Genomic DNA, 14,843 nt, shown 5'->3' on the forward strand with positions numbered 1-14,843 from the left:
TCGAATCCGGATAAAATTTCACGGTACCTTTAAAGATAATATGAGCTTCAATTCAAATCAATATTTGTTCAATCGGTTCAAGTATCGCAGAGAAATCGAAGTGAATTCTATTTTTGGAGTTTTTCTTCACCACCAGTAGTGCCGAATTAAGTTTTTATGCCCACAAACTAACAAGCTCTGTAAACTGGAAAAATTTATCAGACTGTTTTATGGGATTAATACCAGTTTTTAATCATCGTTCGTTAAAAAATACCAATAAAATTGGTAATTTTCCACTTATCACACTTAAGTTCGGTAACCGGAAGTCAGTTTTGCATAAATGGTTCTGGAAATTTTTAAGAAACTATAAGACCATTCATATGAATCTCAGATTGTGAAAATCGATTAAGCCGTTTCAGAGAAAACTAAGTACACACTTTTTCTCTAATTTTCCTGAATATCATTTGGATCCGACTTGATATGCACCATAACTGTGAAATTAATGCATTAAAAATGTGAAAAAAAATGTCACTCACTTTTCTCGGATATGGCTTAACAGATTTTCACAAACTTAGATTCAAATAAAAAGCCTTATGGCCTCATACAAAGTTCCGGAATTTCGTTTGGATCCGTCTTCCGGTTCCGTTATTACAGGGTGATATGCAACAAAACTGTGGAAATATTGCACCGTAACTGTGAAAATAATGTCACTCACTTTCCCAGGAGATGCTGAATCGATTTTCACAAACTCAAATTCAAATGAAAGGATTTACGGTCCCATACATAGTTCCTGAATTTCAATTGAATCCGACTTCCAGTTCCGAAATTACAGGGTGATATGCACCAAAAATGTGAAATAATGTAACACACTTTTCTCGATGACGGCTGAACCGATTTTCACAAACTTCGATTCAAATGGAACGTCTCAAGATACCACAAGACTATTCCAATTTTTACTCGGCCTTAACCCCTACTTCCGGAGATAGCGTGCTTAGTGTAAAAATGTCAGTTTAAAGAATTTTTTTTCATAAGCTCCCTTTTTATATTTGTTAGTTAATTTCTCTAGTTTGCAGACCATGAGAGTCTGTAATAAAATAAACCATTGATAGTCCCATAAATGATTTGCTGTAGCTCATTCAAGTCCGACTACCGGTACATTTTTTTTCGTAATTTCAAATCTTCATATAAAATCGTAAACAAATTTGTATGTTAGGTCATATTAGTGTATGGTTGAATGAACCGAATGTCACTATGCCGATATCCAGCTTTTGGTTACGGAAGTACCAACAATAATAATCAAATGTAATAGGGTAACAGGTATTTTGGCCACTTCATATATTTCGGCCACCTAACAAACTTTATGAATTCAATCGATGTTAAGTAACGCATGTAGCGTCAATTTAAAGCTAATCACATTAAATTACCGAAGATAATACAACATTTGATGGATATTTTTACAAAGTTGACCAAAATAAAATCAATCCTGAAGTAGGCCAAAATACCTCTGTAATGTAGCTTCACTTCACTTTCTCACATATGATTGAATAGATTTTCACTTGTATTTTCAATGTAGCAGTATTATGCAACAGAAATCTACAAAACTAGGTGGAATAAAACAGGTTTTTTGAGAAGACAGACAGACAGACAGACATTTGCTCAGCTCGTCGAGCTGAGTCGAATTGTATATGACATTCGGCCCTCCGGGCCTCGGTTGAAAAGTCTGTTTTGCAGTGATTGTATAGCCTTTCTATATGAGAAAGGTAAAAAATAACTTTTTTACATCGTCGCTTTATATCATGAGTTGAAATTTAAAATACACTCCACCCTGTAAATCTGGAACCGTAAGTCGGATCCGGATAAAATTCAACAGCAACATACGAGTCTATAACACCTTCCATTCGAACTTAACTTTGTAAAATCGGTTCTGCAATCTCTGCATAACTGAAGTGAGTTCCAGTTTCCGACATGGCCAAAGTCGTTTCGTTTGGCTAACAGCTAACCAGACCTGAACGATTGAATAATTATAGTTAGGCTAGTTTTTTTCTGCTATTCCGGCTGTTATTCCGAAACCATATATCCGATCCGATTCGATTCAATTGCATTCTATGGGACCATCAGACCTTTCATATGAATCTAAGATTTTTGGAAAATTGGATCAACCATGTTCTAGAAAATCTAGTGCGTAGTTTCACCGGAAAAGCAAAAACATTATTTTTATTTAAACGGTTGGGTTGGATTCGAGAATTTTCATTTCGCAAGGATCATATCAAAAGATTGTTTAATAAAATATTTTCTCCATGTTCAACGAGATAGTTTTTCCATATAAAGAAATGTTTTGTCAAAGTGTTTATTACTTTTCATCTAAAATTTTGTTGATTTCAAACTGGATATATAATTGAACTTTTTTGAACAAAATTCACCAAATATGCAATATGCTTTTAACTTGTAATCTTCTGGTGTTTTAACTTGAAGCTAAATTTAGTTTGTATGGATTTGACTGTAGTTAGAGTTGAAATTGGGTTAGTTATAGCTTTAAATGAAAACGACATATGTTCATCCAATGTGTTGGGACTTTTCACATTTAGGGTAACGGCTTCCTATTTTATCTGAGCTACTATTTCCATCTCATCCCTTCACCTCATTACTTTGAACATAAATAATATTTTTCAACCTATCTGAACCAAACTGTGAAATATTTGAAAATGATTATAAAAGCTATTGTCACACTTTTCCATTGGAAGAAATGGTTTTAAATTCTTCGGTGATTGTTTTTTTTTCATTTAAAATAAACTCACTTTTCAATTTAGGACACATTTTCGTTTCAAGATTTACAGTTCGTCATGTTTCTGAATATCTACTAATCGATTCGTCTCAAAACATGATCAATATTTCGCACAATTACACTACCATTGAATGCTGGATGACTTCATAATTAGTAATGTTCACTTGTAAATTGTTTAATTAACGATTAAAAACTTCTAAAATTATCCGACAAGCAATAAAAGTCTTCAAAAATATGAAATGAAAGTTTTTCACTTAGTTCACTTGATTGCGCTTTGTTTTCATCTTTCATTTTGGTTTCGCAAAGTTGCCAAGTTATCTCATAATGTTACAAAACAAAAATTGTTTTTCTTCTTCAAATTATCGTCAAAAAGTATGTTTTTGGTATCCGTGACATTTCAATAAAACTGTTTCGGCTTCGAGTATTACCAGAAAGTGCGCGTTAAATACGAATGAAATAACCATTGTGACGAATCTAGTAGCACTGGTTTCATTCCGCTCACTCAAATAAAAATTCACTTTCGATTCACTTGAAAAATCACGTAGAATGGTTTCAAATTGAATATTTTACGTGACGAAAATGAATGTTATACGAACATCCCCTAAAATGAATAGAGTCATCACATAAGGTTTACGTGAATTGACCAAACGTCAAACAATCTACGTGAATTTCCAGTGTGAAAAACTCGATTTTGAAAATGGCAAGCAGTGGCCCTCGAAGTGTAAGTAGTGTAAATATTTGCGAGAAAAGTTATTTAATTACAATTTTTTACTCCATCGACCGGACCATTCCAGTATGAAAGTTTCCATGTGTTCAACTGGACCGAGTGCCTGCATGAGTCCGGAAGTTTACCCGCTCCTGCCGAATGCTTCAAACAGGCCGTCGGTATGAAGCTAGAGACACTGGAACCATATAATGCGACTTCATCCTGCATCGGTAGTGTTGTGGGAGTTCTTGGATCTCGACTTCGGCTTCGGTTGGATGGCAGTGACAACATAAACGATTTCTGGAGGCTTGTCGATTTGAGATACCACGACGTTATTAGTTGCTTTTTAAGCCATTGGTATTATATGACAATTTTCTGAAATAAATGTTTTATATTTCATGGCATTTTTCATTTCATAGATTTATATCAAAATCTGGAATCTTCCTTTCGACTTCAACCAATATGTAAAATAGTAATTTTCTGGTATCTAAATTTGATATGAACTGATAGATAAATGTGATATGAACAGTACATTATATTTTAACTATGAAACACGTAACTTTTACTGGATTATGCATTAAACAGCTTTCAAATGCCAGTCCATTAAAACCTACGTGAAAAGTAGGGTGGAAAATATTCACATAACTTTTCACGTAACTATAATATGATTATTATTTTGAGTGCTGTACGTCAACATAGCGCTGTGAAGTGTATGTGTTTCATCGGCTGTGCACCGAGGGGCCAGATATTTTCATAGAAAATATGTATTGCTTTGCATAAAAAGTCTATATCTGCTCTATCTATTTTCACTAATAAAATGATGTTAAAAGATAGTTCTTTATACCTCCGTAAGTCATTACCCCACTCACTAGAATATTCACAGAAGAAAATTTTTATCGATAACATGTATATCAGTTCAAATTGGTTTAAATTTTAAAATAAATGTTTGTCAGTGTTCATAACATGTTTATCTGCATAAAATATTTCCACTTTAACAATCACTGCAATCAAATACTAATAGATACTCAGAGAGAAAAGTCTAATTTATTACTTCTCACTTTTTATGAACTTGTACAAATCTGTATTAAATTTAGGAAGTCTGTATAAAATCTGTACTCTGATTTTAACTAGTATGCGAACGCAAAAATCTATACAATACAGATAAATCTGTATAAATGGTCTCTCTGGCTATGCGTTTTGTTTTTAGAAGGGCTAATGACTAAATAGTAACAATTCTTTTTTTTTTTGTTTTTATTTAAAGTTCACCAAATTAACTTTACAGCAAAAATTTAAAATTTCAAACCAAAGATAACGAAAACGACCGAAATTTGTTTAAACGTTGAAATGATTTCAAACTAATTCTAAAAATATCGTGTGTTGTCTCATAGTTGGCATTGGGCCGTTTTAAGAAGAATTCTGACATTTTAAACCTGAGAGTGTGATAGTGGAATATTTTCTTTTGACTGCTGTCGCCATTGGTAATTTATAGTATGAATAAAAGACCAACGATAGGATGGATAAAAATCCATTGAGATGAAATTAGTAGCAGAGTAGTGAACAAATCATAAGTGTTTTTAGCTGTTTTATGAATTAAATAAAAAAATGTGAATCAATTCTCAACATAGAGCAAGGCGAAATAGGCAGTAATATGAAAAAGTTATAGTGATTTTAGTGGCTAAATCGAGGTTTCGAGGCGACGTCCTTACAAATGAGATGAAATAGGGAGCCCTCACCCTACTTCTAGATGCTTATGAAGAAAAAAACATACCAATGTTTAGATGAACATAGCCTAATAAATCTCGTCTTTTTTCATTCCCAGGTCTAGGATGTCTCCATCCGTATCTTCAGAAGCACATGACCTTAATCGGTCTCAACTACAAAGAATCGCAAATCATTTCAGTAGTCGCACCATTGATAGCCATCCTAGGACCGTTGATTGTCGCACCGCTAGCGGATCGGCTTGCCGGAACAAATGGTTCGTCGTACGGAAAGCGACTTCGTCTGCTGGCCTCCTTCTGCATGATCGTTTCCGCCATTCTGTATTCGATACTGTTCTTCGCCGTTCCGGCTGTTGAGCGGCATGAGTCCAGTCGATCACAAGTCAGCTTCGCGTGTGATCTGGACGGTGCCATCATTTTCCAGCAGCGCTGCTCCGAGGAGCGTACCTGTTATCAGTGGAAACGAGAGAAGGTTGTGCTTAACAGAATGTATCCTCGGCTCAATTAGACTAACTCTTTCGTTTTACCTCCTAGATTGGTCATCTAACGCTCACAAACTGTTCATACACCTGTCAAAAACCGATTGAATTTGAGAACCTAAATCATCCCTACACCAAAGGAGTGACCATTTCCCCCTCAACGGAAAGCTCACTGGAAGACGACGAGTACGATTTGATCGATGAAGATATTGATTCCGTGCCGGCCCACTTGGAGATGCCACGGGTTGAAGTGGATAATACCCCGATACCGGTGCCGCATATCTGCGAACGGCGTAAAGGTCCCGACTCGGAGATTTGTCATGCCTACACTAAAGCTACGGAATCTTTGAAATTTGAAACTGTCCTGCGAAGTGCTGTCAACGAAGAAAACGAAACACACAGTGCGGACTGGTGCCGTTACCCATTGGATGGATTTTCCTGCAACATTCCGGAGAAGCAGGTTGTCTGGATGAAACTGTTAATCAACTCGTCCAACTGCACTCCCAAGATCGAGTGCGAAGTCAACAATCCGTACGATAATGAAGATAGTGTGCTGGCGGAGAGTGTGTGTATGAGAGTAAGTATGCTATGATATGTACGGCGAAGAATTTTCACATTTTTTTTTCTCTAGATCGTGGGCGATCCGGAACTTACTTTTTGGTCTTACCTGTTACTCCGTTCGTTTGCGGATGCTTTCCCATTAGCAGCCATCGTCTTGTTGAATGCAGCTACAATCATTGCCACGCGAGAGACATCTACTGGTAGGGGAGATTTTGGCCGCCAAATTGTCTGGGGTGCCATAGGATGGGCCTTGTTCTATTTCGTGCTTTCGTGGGTGTTCGAAACATACTATGTCTACATAGTGCTAGTGGTGTTAGCTGCCATTGTACTGCTTTGCTCTTCTGGGATGCCACTTACGCCACCGGAAATGTGGTGGCATACAAAGTGTGGCATGGTAGCTATTCCAATGTCGGCAATCCGACGATATGTTCCGGAGGCGGCAGGAATTTGTTTCATCACTCTAGTTCTCGGAATATTCTGGAGTGTGCTGGATAATTACGAGGGAGTTTTGGTAAAAACATTCAATGTCCATCCGGTATCGGATGAATATTACGGGACAACATGGAGCGTGTTCGTAATTTTAGGTGCTTTACTGGTAGTCCCCACCCTGTGGTACGCAGAAAATATCATAGACTACTGTGGTCATTCGAATATCTTGATCGCTGCTGTCACCACATTTATCTTCAGATTTTCCTTGTTGGCCAGTTTGGATGTCACCTGGTGGCGAGTGATCATAGACTTCCTCTATCCAGTATCTCTTGGTCTAACTTGGCTAACGATTGTGTTCTATATGCGCCACATTATACCACGCCGCATTATCACCACCGGCCAAGCTCTGCCCGTGATTTTCCACTTTTGTTTGGGTCGATTTTTCGGCACTCTAATTGGAACATGGACTAAACTGGACTGCCTTATTGTCACCTTTCAAGCACTGGCCATCACTGCCTGTGTCGTTGCCATCGTTTACTTCTTACTTTACCACCTAGTACTCGCCCCACGATGCGCCGCTCGTCTCAACACAATGCCTTCGACATCTGCACTAAACATTACCTCGCCGGACACAAATGGCCAATCGCATCCTCCACATACACAACCCCTGCAGCCTTCCAATGGTAGCTATCAACCTCTTCGTATCTATCATAACAACCAGGGCCGAAAGGGTCATTTCAGATATTAATTATTAGTATACGTTCGATGAGGCATCTAGTCTTCGTCAAATAAAGTACGAAAAGGACGATTGTAGCTCGTAAATTGGTACCAAAATGTACTCGAACATTGGAAGAATCCGTTCAAATTGTAGATTATTTATTGTAGTTCTTTTCAACATGAATCAGGCTGATTGAATCCGAACCATTAGCCAGGCTGTAGCTTTTAGAACAGTTGAAAATGCATTGTATTATTTTTGACAATTTTCTTTAGCTCTAGTATAAAATAAAATCGAATCTTCTGAAGCATACCAATTTTTGGTAAAACTCGATCTATTATCATACTCGTTTTTTATTTGCAGTGAATCTCTACATGATTGACTACTTACGCTTAAATACAACTAATAAGATAAGATTATTCTTTAACCTAGAATTGTAAAGTGATTGTCACTAAAAACTACAAAATAAACAAAAAAGCAGTATGTGAGCTATTATGGAAATTCAACCGATACTGATACCTTAAGTATCTATACTGAAACAATCGCAGTGCTACTCGTTGAAACATAAGTGTACCTTACTATTTGAAACAAAAAAAATGCTTATGCGTCATCAATATGCTATTGAAATGTTCCATTGGAAATCCTAAAGCAGTGGGGAAAGCCTTGAGAAAATGTCTTTCGGAATACAATTCAAATATGAAAAATTAAAATAAACTAGATAAACAATATATTAAAAAGAATTGATCTATTACATAAAACAATTAATACTATCACAAAAAAGCCAATGATGGAAATATTTACTGAAAACAAATATTTAAAATTCTGAAAATGAAAGCTAATACAGAAATGATAACCAAAATGAAAAGATTCTCGATATATTTTCTTGTTACTGCGAAATACATTAATGTAAGCCCGCACAGGCACAATGTTGACAAATGCGCAACCAAAACCCAGAATTGACAGCTGTTATTATCTTATATATATATTTGTAAATAAAATATAAAAAAGAAGTATAGCTTATCTTGCTTCTGTTAATCTTCCTGTTGACTTCCCAGTATTCGTTAAAATATGAACTAATTAGTCACTGTTTAAGGACCCTTGCAAGAGAACCATTAATATCATTTTTAATGATTACTAGGTAATGACATTCAAAATTTGTATGCAGATTTCATCGTTACTGCCATTACACGTTCAGTAAGAGTAGCATTACTTGGTAATAATGATATTACTGATCGTCGTGTAAGGTCCCCTTGTATGTTTTCATCATGTTTGCTCGTTGATCTATGTCTTAGTATGGCACTGCTCTGTCGACTACTAACATGTAAGATCAGTACCTATGCATTGAACTGTCGACCCGGAGCAAAACAAAAATTCATTGGAAACCGTTCATAAACTACGTAATCACCCCAATTCTGCAATCCGACGGATTTGTGACGTTCGAGTTCGAATTTTGCATTCTTTATTCCGTTCGACTTGTATGATTCGATCGACTCTCGTTCGGGAACACTTGAAATTTCTAACACTAACCATCAAAGCTGTCAACACTACTTACACGTTCTATATTATTTATATTATTCATTTCTTAGTAAACGAAACAGTCACACTTGTATAAACAAAATAGAACGATTCTAAACCGAACAGAAATAATACGTACGCAAGTCGATCGAGTAGTGTTCGAAAATTTAACAACTCAAACGAATGATATTCGAGTTCATACTAGAGATGGTCGGGTCTCGGGTATTTTACCCGAAACCCGACCTGTACCCGTACCCGACGGGTTTTTGGTCGGATACGGGTAAAAATTTTTATTTTCAATCGGGTACGTGTCGGGTACGGGTAAAAAAATTTACTGCTTACTCGGGTACGGGTAAATTTTTTTTCTGATCGATTACCCGACCATTTGTACTTTACATAAATATGTTTACACGTTGACGAGAATTTTTTATTCCAAAACAGTTCTTCCGAAAAATAAACAATTTGATTCAAGGGGTTTCGACATTCGCGCCTAGGACCAGATCTGACAACTGGCATCTTTTTCCAAAAAAAAAAAACATTTCTTTTCTACATTAAAAAAACGATCAATCATAGTTACGTGAAAAGTTATGTGAATATTTTCCACCCTACTTTTTTATAACATGTTTAATAAGACACAATGCCTTAACTCTAATACCGTTTTCGTTTTTGTACCTAGATTCGGGCGACTCTGACTCCGAGTAAAGCGAACACGTGGTACGCGCCCTAAACAACAACACATGAAAAAAAGAAAAAATAAACAAACTTGCATGGATGCGTGGTGCGACCCGAGAAAATTTTCAGAGCGAAACTACGCGATTGGAGTCCGATCTAGAGCGACCTCAGGTTGCTAAAACAAACATATCAAACGTTGTTTGGGCGACTCTGGATCAGCTTTCGGGCTGCTCTGATCAATAAACGAAAACGGTATAAGATGTTACGGTCAGACCTTACTTTTCACGTAGGTTTTAATGGACTGCCATTTTAAAACTAATTAACGCACAATTCAGTAAAAATTATTTGATTCATATATTAAATGTAGTGTAGTACTCATATCACATTCAGATACCAGAAAACTGTTATGTTAAATATTGGTTGGAGATTTTCAAAATTTTCATATAAATCATTAGGATTCTAACCATAAAAACATGAACATTTATTTCAGAAAATCTGCATATAAGCTCTTCTTATTCTTAACTTCTGGGTGGTATCACCTCACTTGAAATGACAGCGATTGATGGCACAGCAAGTTGGGCTATATTGCTAGTTAATTTTCATTTCTTTTCACTGGACTACAAGTGAAAATCTCGATGCGTGACAACGTGGAGTCGCAAAAGTACGGGTGAAAATCTTTTCTCGCGAAATACTCAAATTTTCACCGTGTTCACTCGTTGAGGGTTCCACCGGAGGTGGCACAGAAGTTAAATGGCTGTAAAAACCATCAGCTACATCGTGGGTGTGAGGCTTACAAAACGGGCATAGTTGACATTAATTTAAATCAAAATCATAATTCATTTTGCTTTGTAGTAAAAAATTGTAACCAAAAATATTTTTTCACGAATTTTCAAGCTACTTACACTTGAAGGACTCACTGTTCACCATTTTCAAATTTGAATTTTTCACATTATTTGATGTTTGGTCAATTCACGTAAACGAACTGATGATACTCTATTCATTTTAGTGGATGTTCGCATAACATTCATTTTCGTCCCGTATAATATTCAATTTGACATTTGGAACCATTTTACGTGATTTTTCAAGTGATTCGAATGTGAATTTTTATTTGTGTGTCAAGATAATGAGCACGCTTACTTGTGGTTCTAAAGAATTGGATCAAAAGTCGCACTGTTTCGTAAAAACCATACCTACCCAAAATTGAATACAACGGGTATTACGACATTTTGGGTAAATATGCTTCTCGAAAAATTTGAGTAGATATTACTCCCTTTTGTTGACATTTGTAAATGAGTATAAAGTGCCAAAGACATTGGAAATCTATTCATGCTTCACAATGTATTCATATGTTTAAATGTAAACAAGCATTTTAATGTATTTTACTTACCAACTAGAGCCTGATACGACTCGCTATTTAAAACACTTTATTTTTTTCATCCTGAATTTTGGCATTTTTTTTTTTTTTTTTGCATAAATATCTGTTTATTAATCTTATTTTTGTGTATTACATCAACATTTTACAGTACAAGTGTTTTGACCCTTTGGCCTTTCATCTTTGTTGTTCATACGATTCGTTATTAATAATAGGTGTTTTAGTTACTCTTGTTTTACATACTAATGTTTAATCATAATATTTATTTTAATTATTTATAAAATGTCTACCTACTTATAACTATCCCTAACCTAATACGTACAAATTTTGAATTATTTGTATTTCAGAGATTGAGCACCTCTCTTCAAATTTCGTGCAGTATTGTTCGAATTTTTGTTCTAGTATATCCAGGGAGGCCATCTCATGTACTTCACTAGTCCTTGTCCAAGGGGGTAGGTTTAGAATCATCTTTAAGATCTTACTTTGAATGCGTTGAAGCCTAAGTTTGTGTGTTCGTGCACAACCCCGCCAAACAGGGACTGCGTATTCAATTGCGGGGTAGATGATTTGTTTATAGACAGCCATCTGATTCTTCAGGCATAGTTTAGATGTTCTACAAATCAGCGGATACAGAGACCTGATGAGTATGCTACATTTTTGAACGATTTTGTCAACATGTGACCTGAATATCAGATGTCTGTCAAAGGTGAGTCCTAGATAGATAACTTCATCGGACCATTGAATGACCTCATCACCGAATCGTATTCTGCATTCGTCTGATGGAACAAGTTTTGGAGATCTTGAATGTGGAAACAAGATGACCTGAGTTTTTGCTGCATTGATCACAATTTTCCAGCTTGTAAAATATTCCGTTAAAGCGTCCAGACCTGTCTGTAGTTTATTTTTCAGAGCATTAATGACACGACCTTTGTAAAGAATGGCAGTATCATCAGCAAATTGTGACAGAACACCACCACCTGGAAGAGGTGGGATGTCTGATGTGAAAATGTTGTATAGAATGGGACCTAGGATACTTCCCTGGGGTACACCAGCAGGAATAGTAAATCTTTCTGAAAGTGCATTATTCAGAGAAACCTGGAATGCTCTATCTGCAAGATAATTTTTGATAATTTTAATAAGATACATGGGAAAATTATACCGATGCAGTTTGAACACCAGTCCATCGTGCCACACATTATCGAATGCCTTTTCAATATCCAATATTGCCATGGCAGTCGTTTTGGACACTGATTTGTTTTGCTGGATGACGTTGTTAACCCTTGTGAGCTGGTGGATGGTGGATCTTCCTTTCCGGAACCCAAACTGTTCTTCCAGGAATATATCCTGTTCATCTGCAAAAGCAAGAATTCGCCTTTGTATTGACTTTTCAAACAGCTTGGATAGGGCAGAGAGTACGCTGATGGGCCGATAGCTCTTGGAAAAGGAAGGATCTTTCCCCGGTTTCAAAACTGGGATAACTTTAGCTAACTTCCACATTGAAGGGAAGTAACCAAGCTCCCAGCACCTGTTAAAAAGTTTAGCTAAGAAGACAAATGAGCGAATACTCAAATGTTTCAGCTCAATGTTGAATGTGTTGTCGAAACCGGGGGCCTTCATATTTTTGGATTTTTTCACAAAAGCCATCAGCTCATTCGCAGTGACTCTACTTTCCTCAGGAACTAAGCTGTCTGATTGGTCAACCTCAGCTACGCTATCAGCAACGGCTCTTTCATATGGACTAACAATGTTGAGTCCTAAATTGTGAGAACACACAAACTGCTGGCCTAGCGCATTTGCCTTCTCTACTGGTGTGATTAAAGGTATTCCTTCAGCTGCGTCCTGGGGTGACATCAGAGGAGGAATAGGCTTCGGTTTTTTCTTAAGCACCTTCGTTAAGGACCAGAAGGGCTTTGAATGTGGAAGAATTTCTCGAAGCTTTTGCTGGAAGTTCCTGTTGCGAAGCTCAGATATCCTTTCCTGGATTATCCTAGTTAAGTTGTTATAAGTAATCTTCCTATCTAGAATGCCAGTTCGTTGATACTGCCTCCGGTAGATATTCCGAAGTCGGATGAGTTTCTTGGTGACACTGTCGATTTGAAGAGAGGAACTCGGCATATGTTGTACTGGAACCGTCCTATCACGAGCGACTGTGATTGAATGCTGGAAGGAAGATAGGGCTGCATCGATTTCCATCGGGGAATCAAGTGGTAAATCGATATTAATAAGTTGGTCGGCGATATGTTGAAATTGGACCCAATCGGTGCGATAATAGTTCCTCCGAGGTTGAATAGGCACTGTTTCTGGTGAAGATCCCAACGTCAATATTACTGGAAAGTGGTCAGAAGAGAGCTCGTTGAAGACAACCGGAGAGCTGTCTATAGCGATGTTGCTGATGAATATATCCAAAATGGAATGAACTCCCGATCTGGAAAGTCGCGTTGGTTGATCCGGAGCGAAGATGTTGTATTGTCCAGCTTCGTAATCTTCGGCAAGTACGAATCCGTTTCGATTCTGTCTTCTGTTTCCCCACAGCTCATGCCGTGCGTTCAGGTCCCCAGCAATGATGAATTTGTTTTGTCGTCGAGTGAGCATAGCCAGATCTCGCTTCAATGATGCACACGTACCATCTCGAAGATTGGTTTGTTTGGGGCAGTACGCTGCAATGATGATGATGGGTCCCATCGTCGTTGTAATCTCAATTCCGATGGCTTCTATGAGTTGCAATTTAAAGGCTGACAGAAGCCTGTGCTGAATGGATCGTTTAATGGCAATGGCAACTCCCCCTCCTCTGGTAGTTGCCCTGTCGAGCCTGTGAATCCTGTAATTGGAAATAAAAATAGAAATTTCAGGTTTAAGATGAGTTTCAGTTAAAATAGCAATATCGGCATTCTTCTCTTGAAGAAAGTCGGACAATTCAGCAGTTTTGCTCCTGAGTGAGCAAGCATTCCAATTTACTATAACCAACTCATTATATTGCATATTCGATGATGAATTTGCCTAAGGCGTTGATTTGCTCTAACCGCGTTCTGCAGTTTCGTAGTTTTGTTGTCATTGTTTCAAAAATGACGATCAGTTGTTCAGCAGAGAATAAATCACCAGAGTCATCCTTTGCTTGTGGTTGATTATTGCCCCATCCAGGAGGGATTCTTGAGGAAGATTCTTTTTGAGATCCAGCGGCTGAAGTCTTTGGATTGCGGCGAGGAAGTGGCGGCAAATTCGGAATATCCCTCTTCGGTGGGAGCCGTGGGAAATTAACTTCATCCTTCTGTGGAACATTCTTGCGCGTTGATTGTTTGCGGGACGCCTGTTGTCGAATTTTTGTGAACTCAGCACGTTTGGGACACGATTTGCTAGTAGATGGATGGTCGCCATCACAGTTCACACATTTTACAGCGATGTCATCTAGTAGGCAATCGTTGGTATTGTGTGGTTCGGCACACTTCCCGCACCGACTTTTCATGTGGCAATTCCTCGCTCCATGGCCGTAGTTCAAACAGTTCGTGCACTGTGTGACATCCCGATGTACCGGTTTATACTTTTGCCATTCGATGATTATGTGAAATAACGATTTAATCGTTTTCAGTTGACTCATGGTGATGGAGCCCTTCTCCAGATGAATCAGGTACAGTTGATCTCTAAACTTTTTGTCCGTATTATGGCGCTTCATTTTAAATACCATCAAAGGCTTTAGTCCAGCCTCCGACAGTGCCTGCTTTAGTTCGGCTTCCATCATGTCGGGTAGTCCTCGAAGTACAACCTTCATAGGTTTGTTGGCGGCAATATCGTGTGTGAAGTATTCCGCTTTTGTCTGCTTCAGATAGCATTCCACTCCTTTGTAGTGGTTCAAAGCCGGAACAGTTATTTTGTAGCCTTCAGTACATAAACGGATTGTTGCCTGTAGTCCTTTGCTGATCA

At 37.6% G+C, this 14,843-nt stretch overlaps 1 protein-coding gene across 6 annotated transcripts in view; it reads left to right on the forward strand.

The window, feature by feature from the left end:
• LOC131435045 (uncharacterized) overlaps window positions 1-8,382 on the forward strand; it is a 92,347-nt gene extending 83,965 nt beyond the window's left edge. For all 6 annotated transcript variants that reach the window (XM_058602518.1, XM_058602519.1, XM_058602521.1 and 3 more), the window contains exons 5-7: window positions 5,287-5,657; window positions 5,720-6,241; window positions 6,296-8,382. In XM_058602518.1, the coding sequence (XP_058458501.1) occupies window positions 5,287-5,657; window positions 5,720-6,241; window positions 6,296-7,402 (2,000 nt within the window). In that variant the 3' untranslated portion in view covers window positions 7,403-8,382. The remainder of the gene's footprint in view (window positions 1-5,286; window positions 5,658-5,719; window positions 6,242-6,295) is intronic.
• The last annotated feature ends 6,461 nt before the right edge of the window (window positions 8,383-14,843 follow it).

Source organism: Malaya genurostris, chromosome 3 (assembly GCF_030247185.1).
Source record: "Malaya genurostris strain Urasoe2022 chromosome 3, Malgen_1.1, whole genome shotgun sequence".
NCBI classification, from domain to species: Eukaryota; Metazoa; Arthropoda; class Insecta; order Diptera; family Culicidae; genus Malaya; species Malaya genurostris.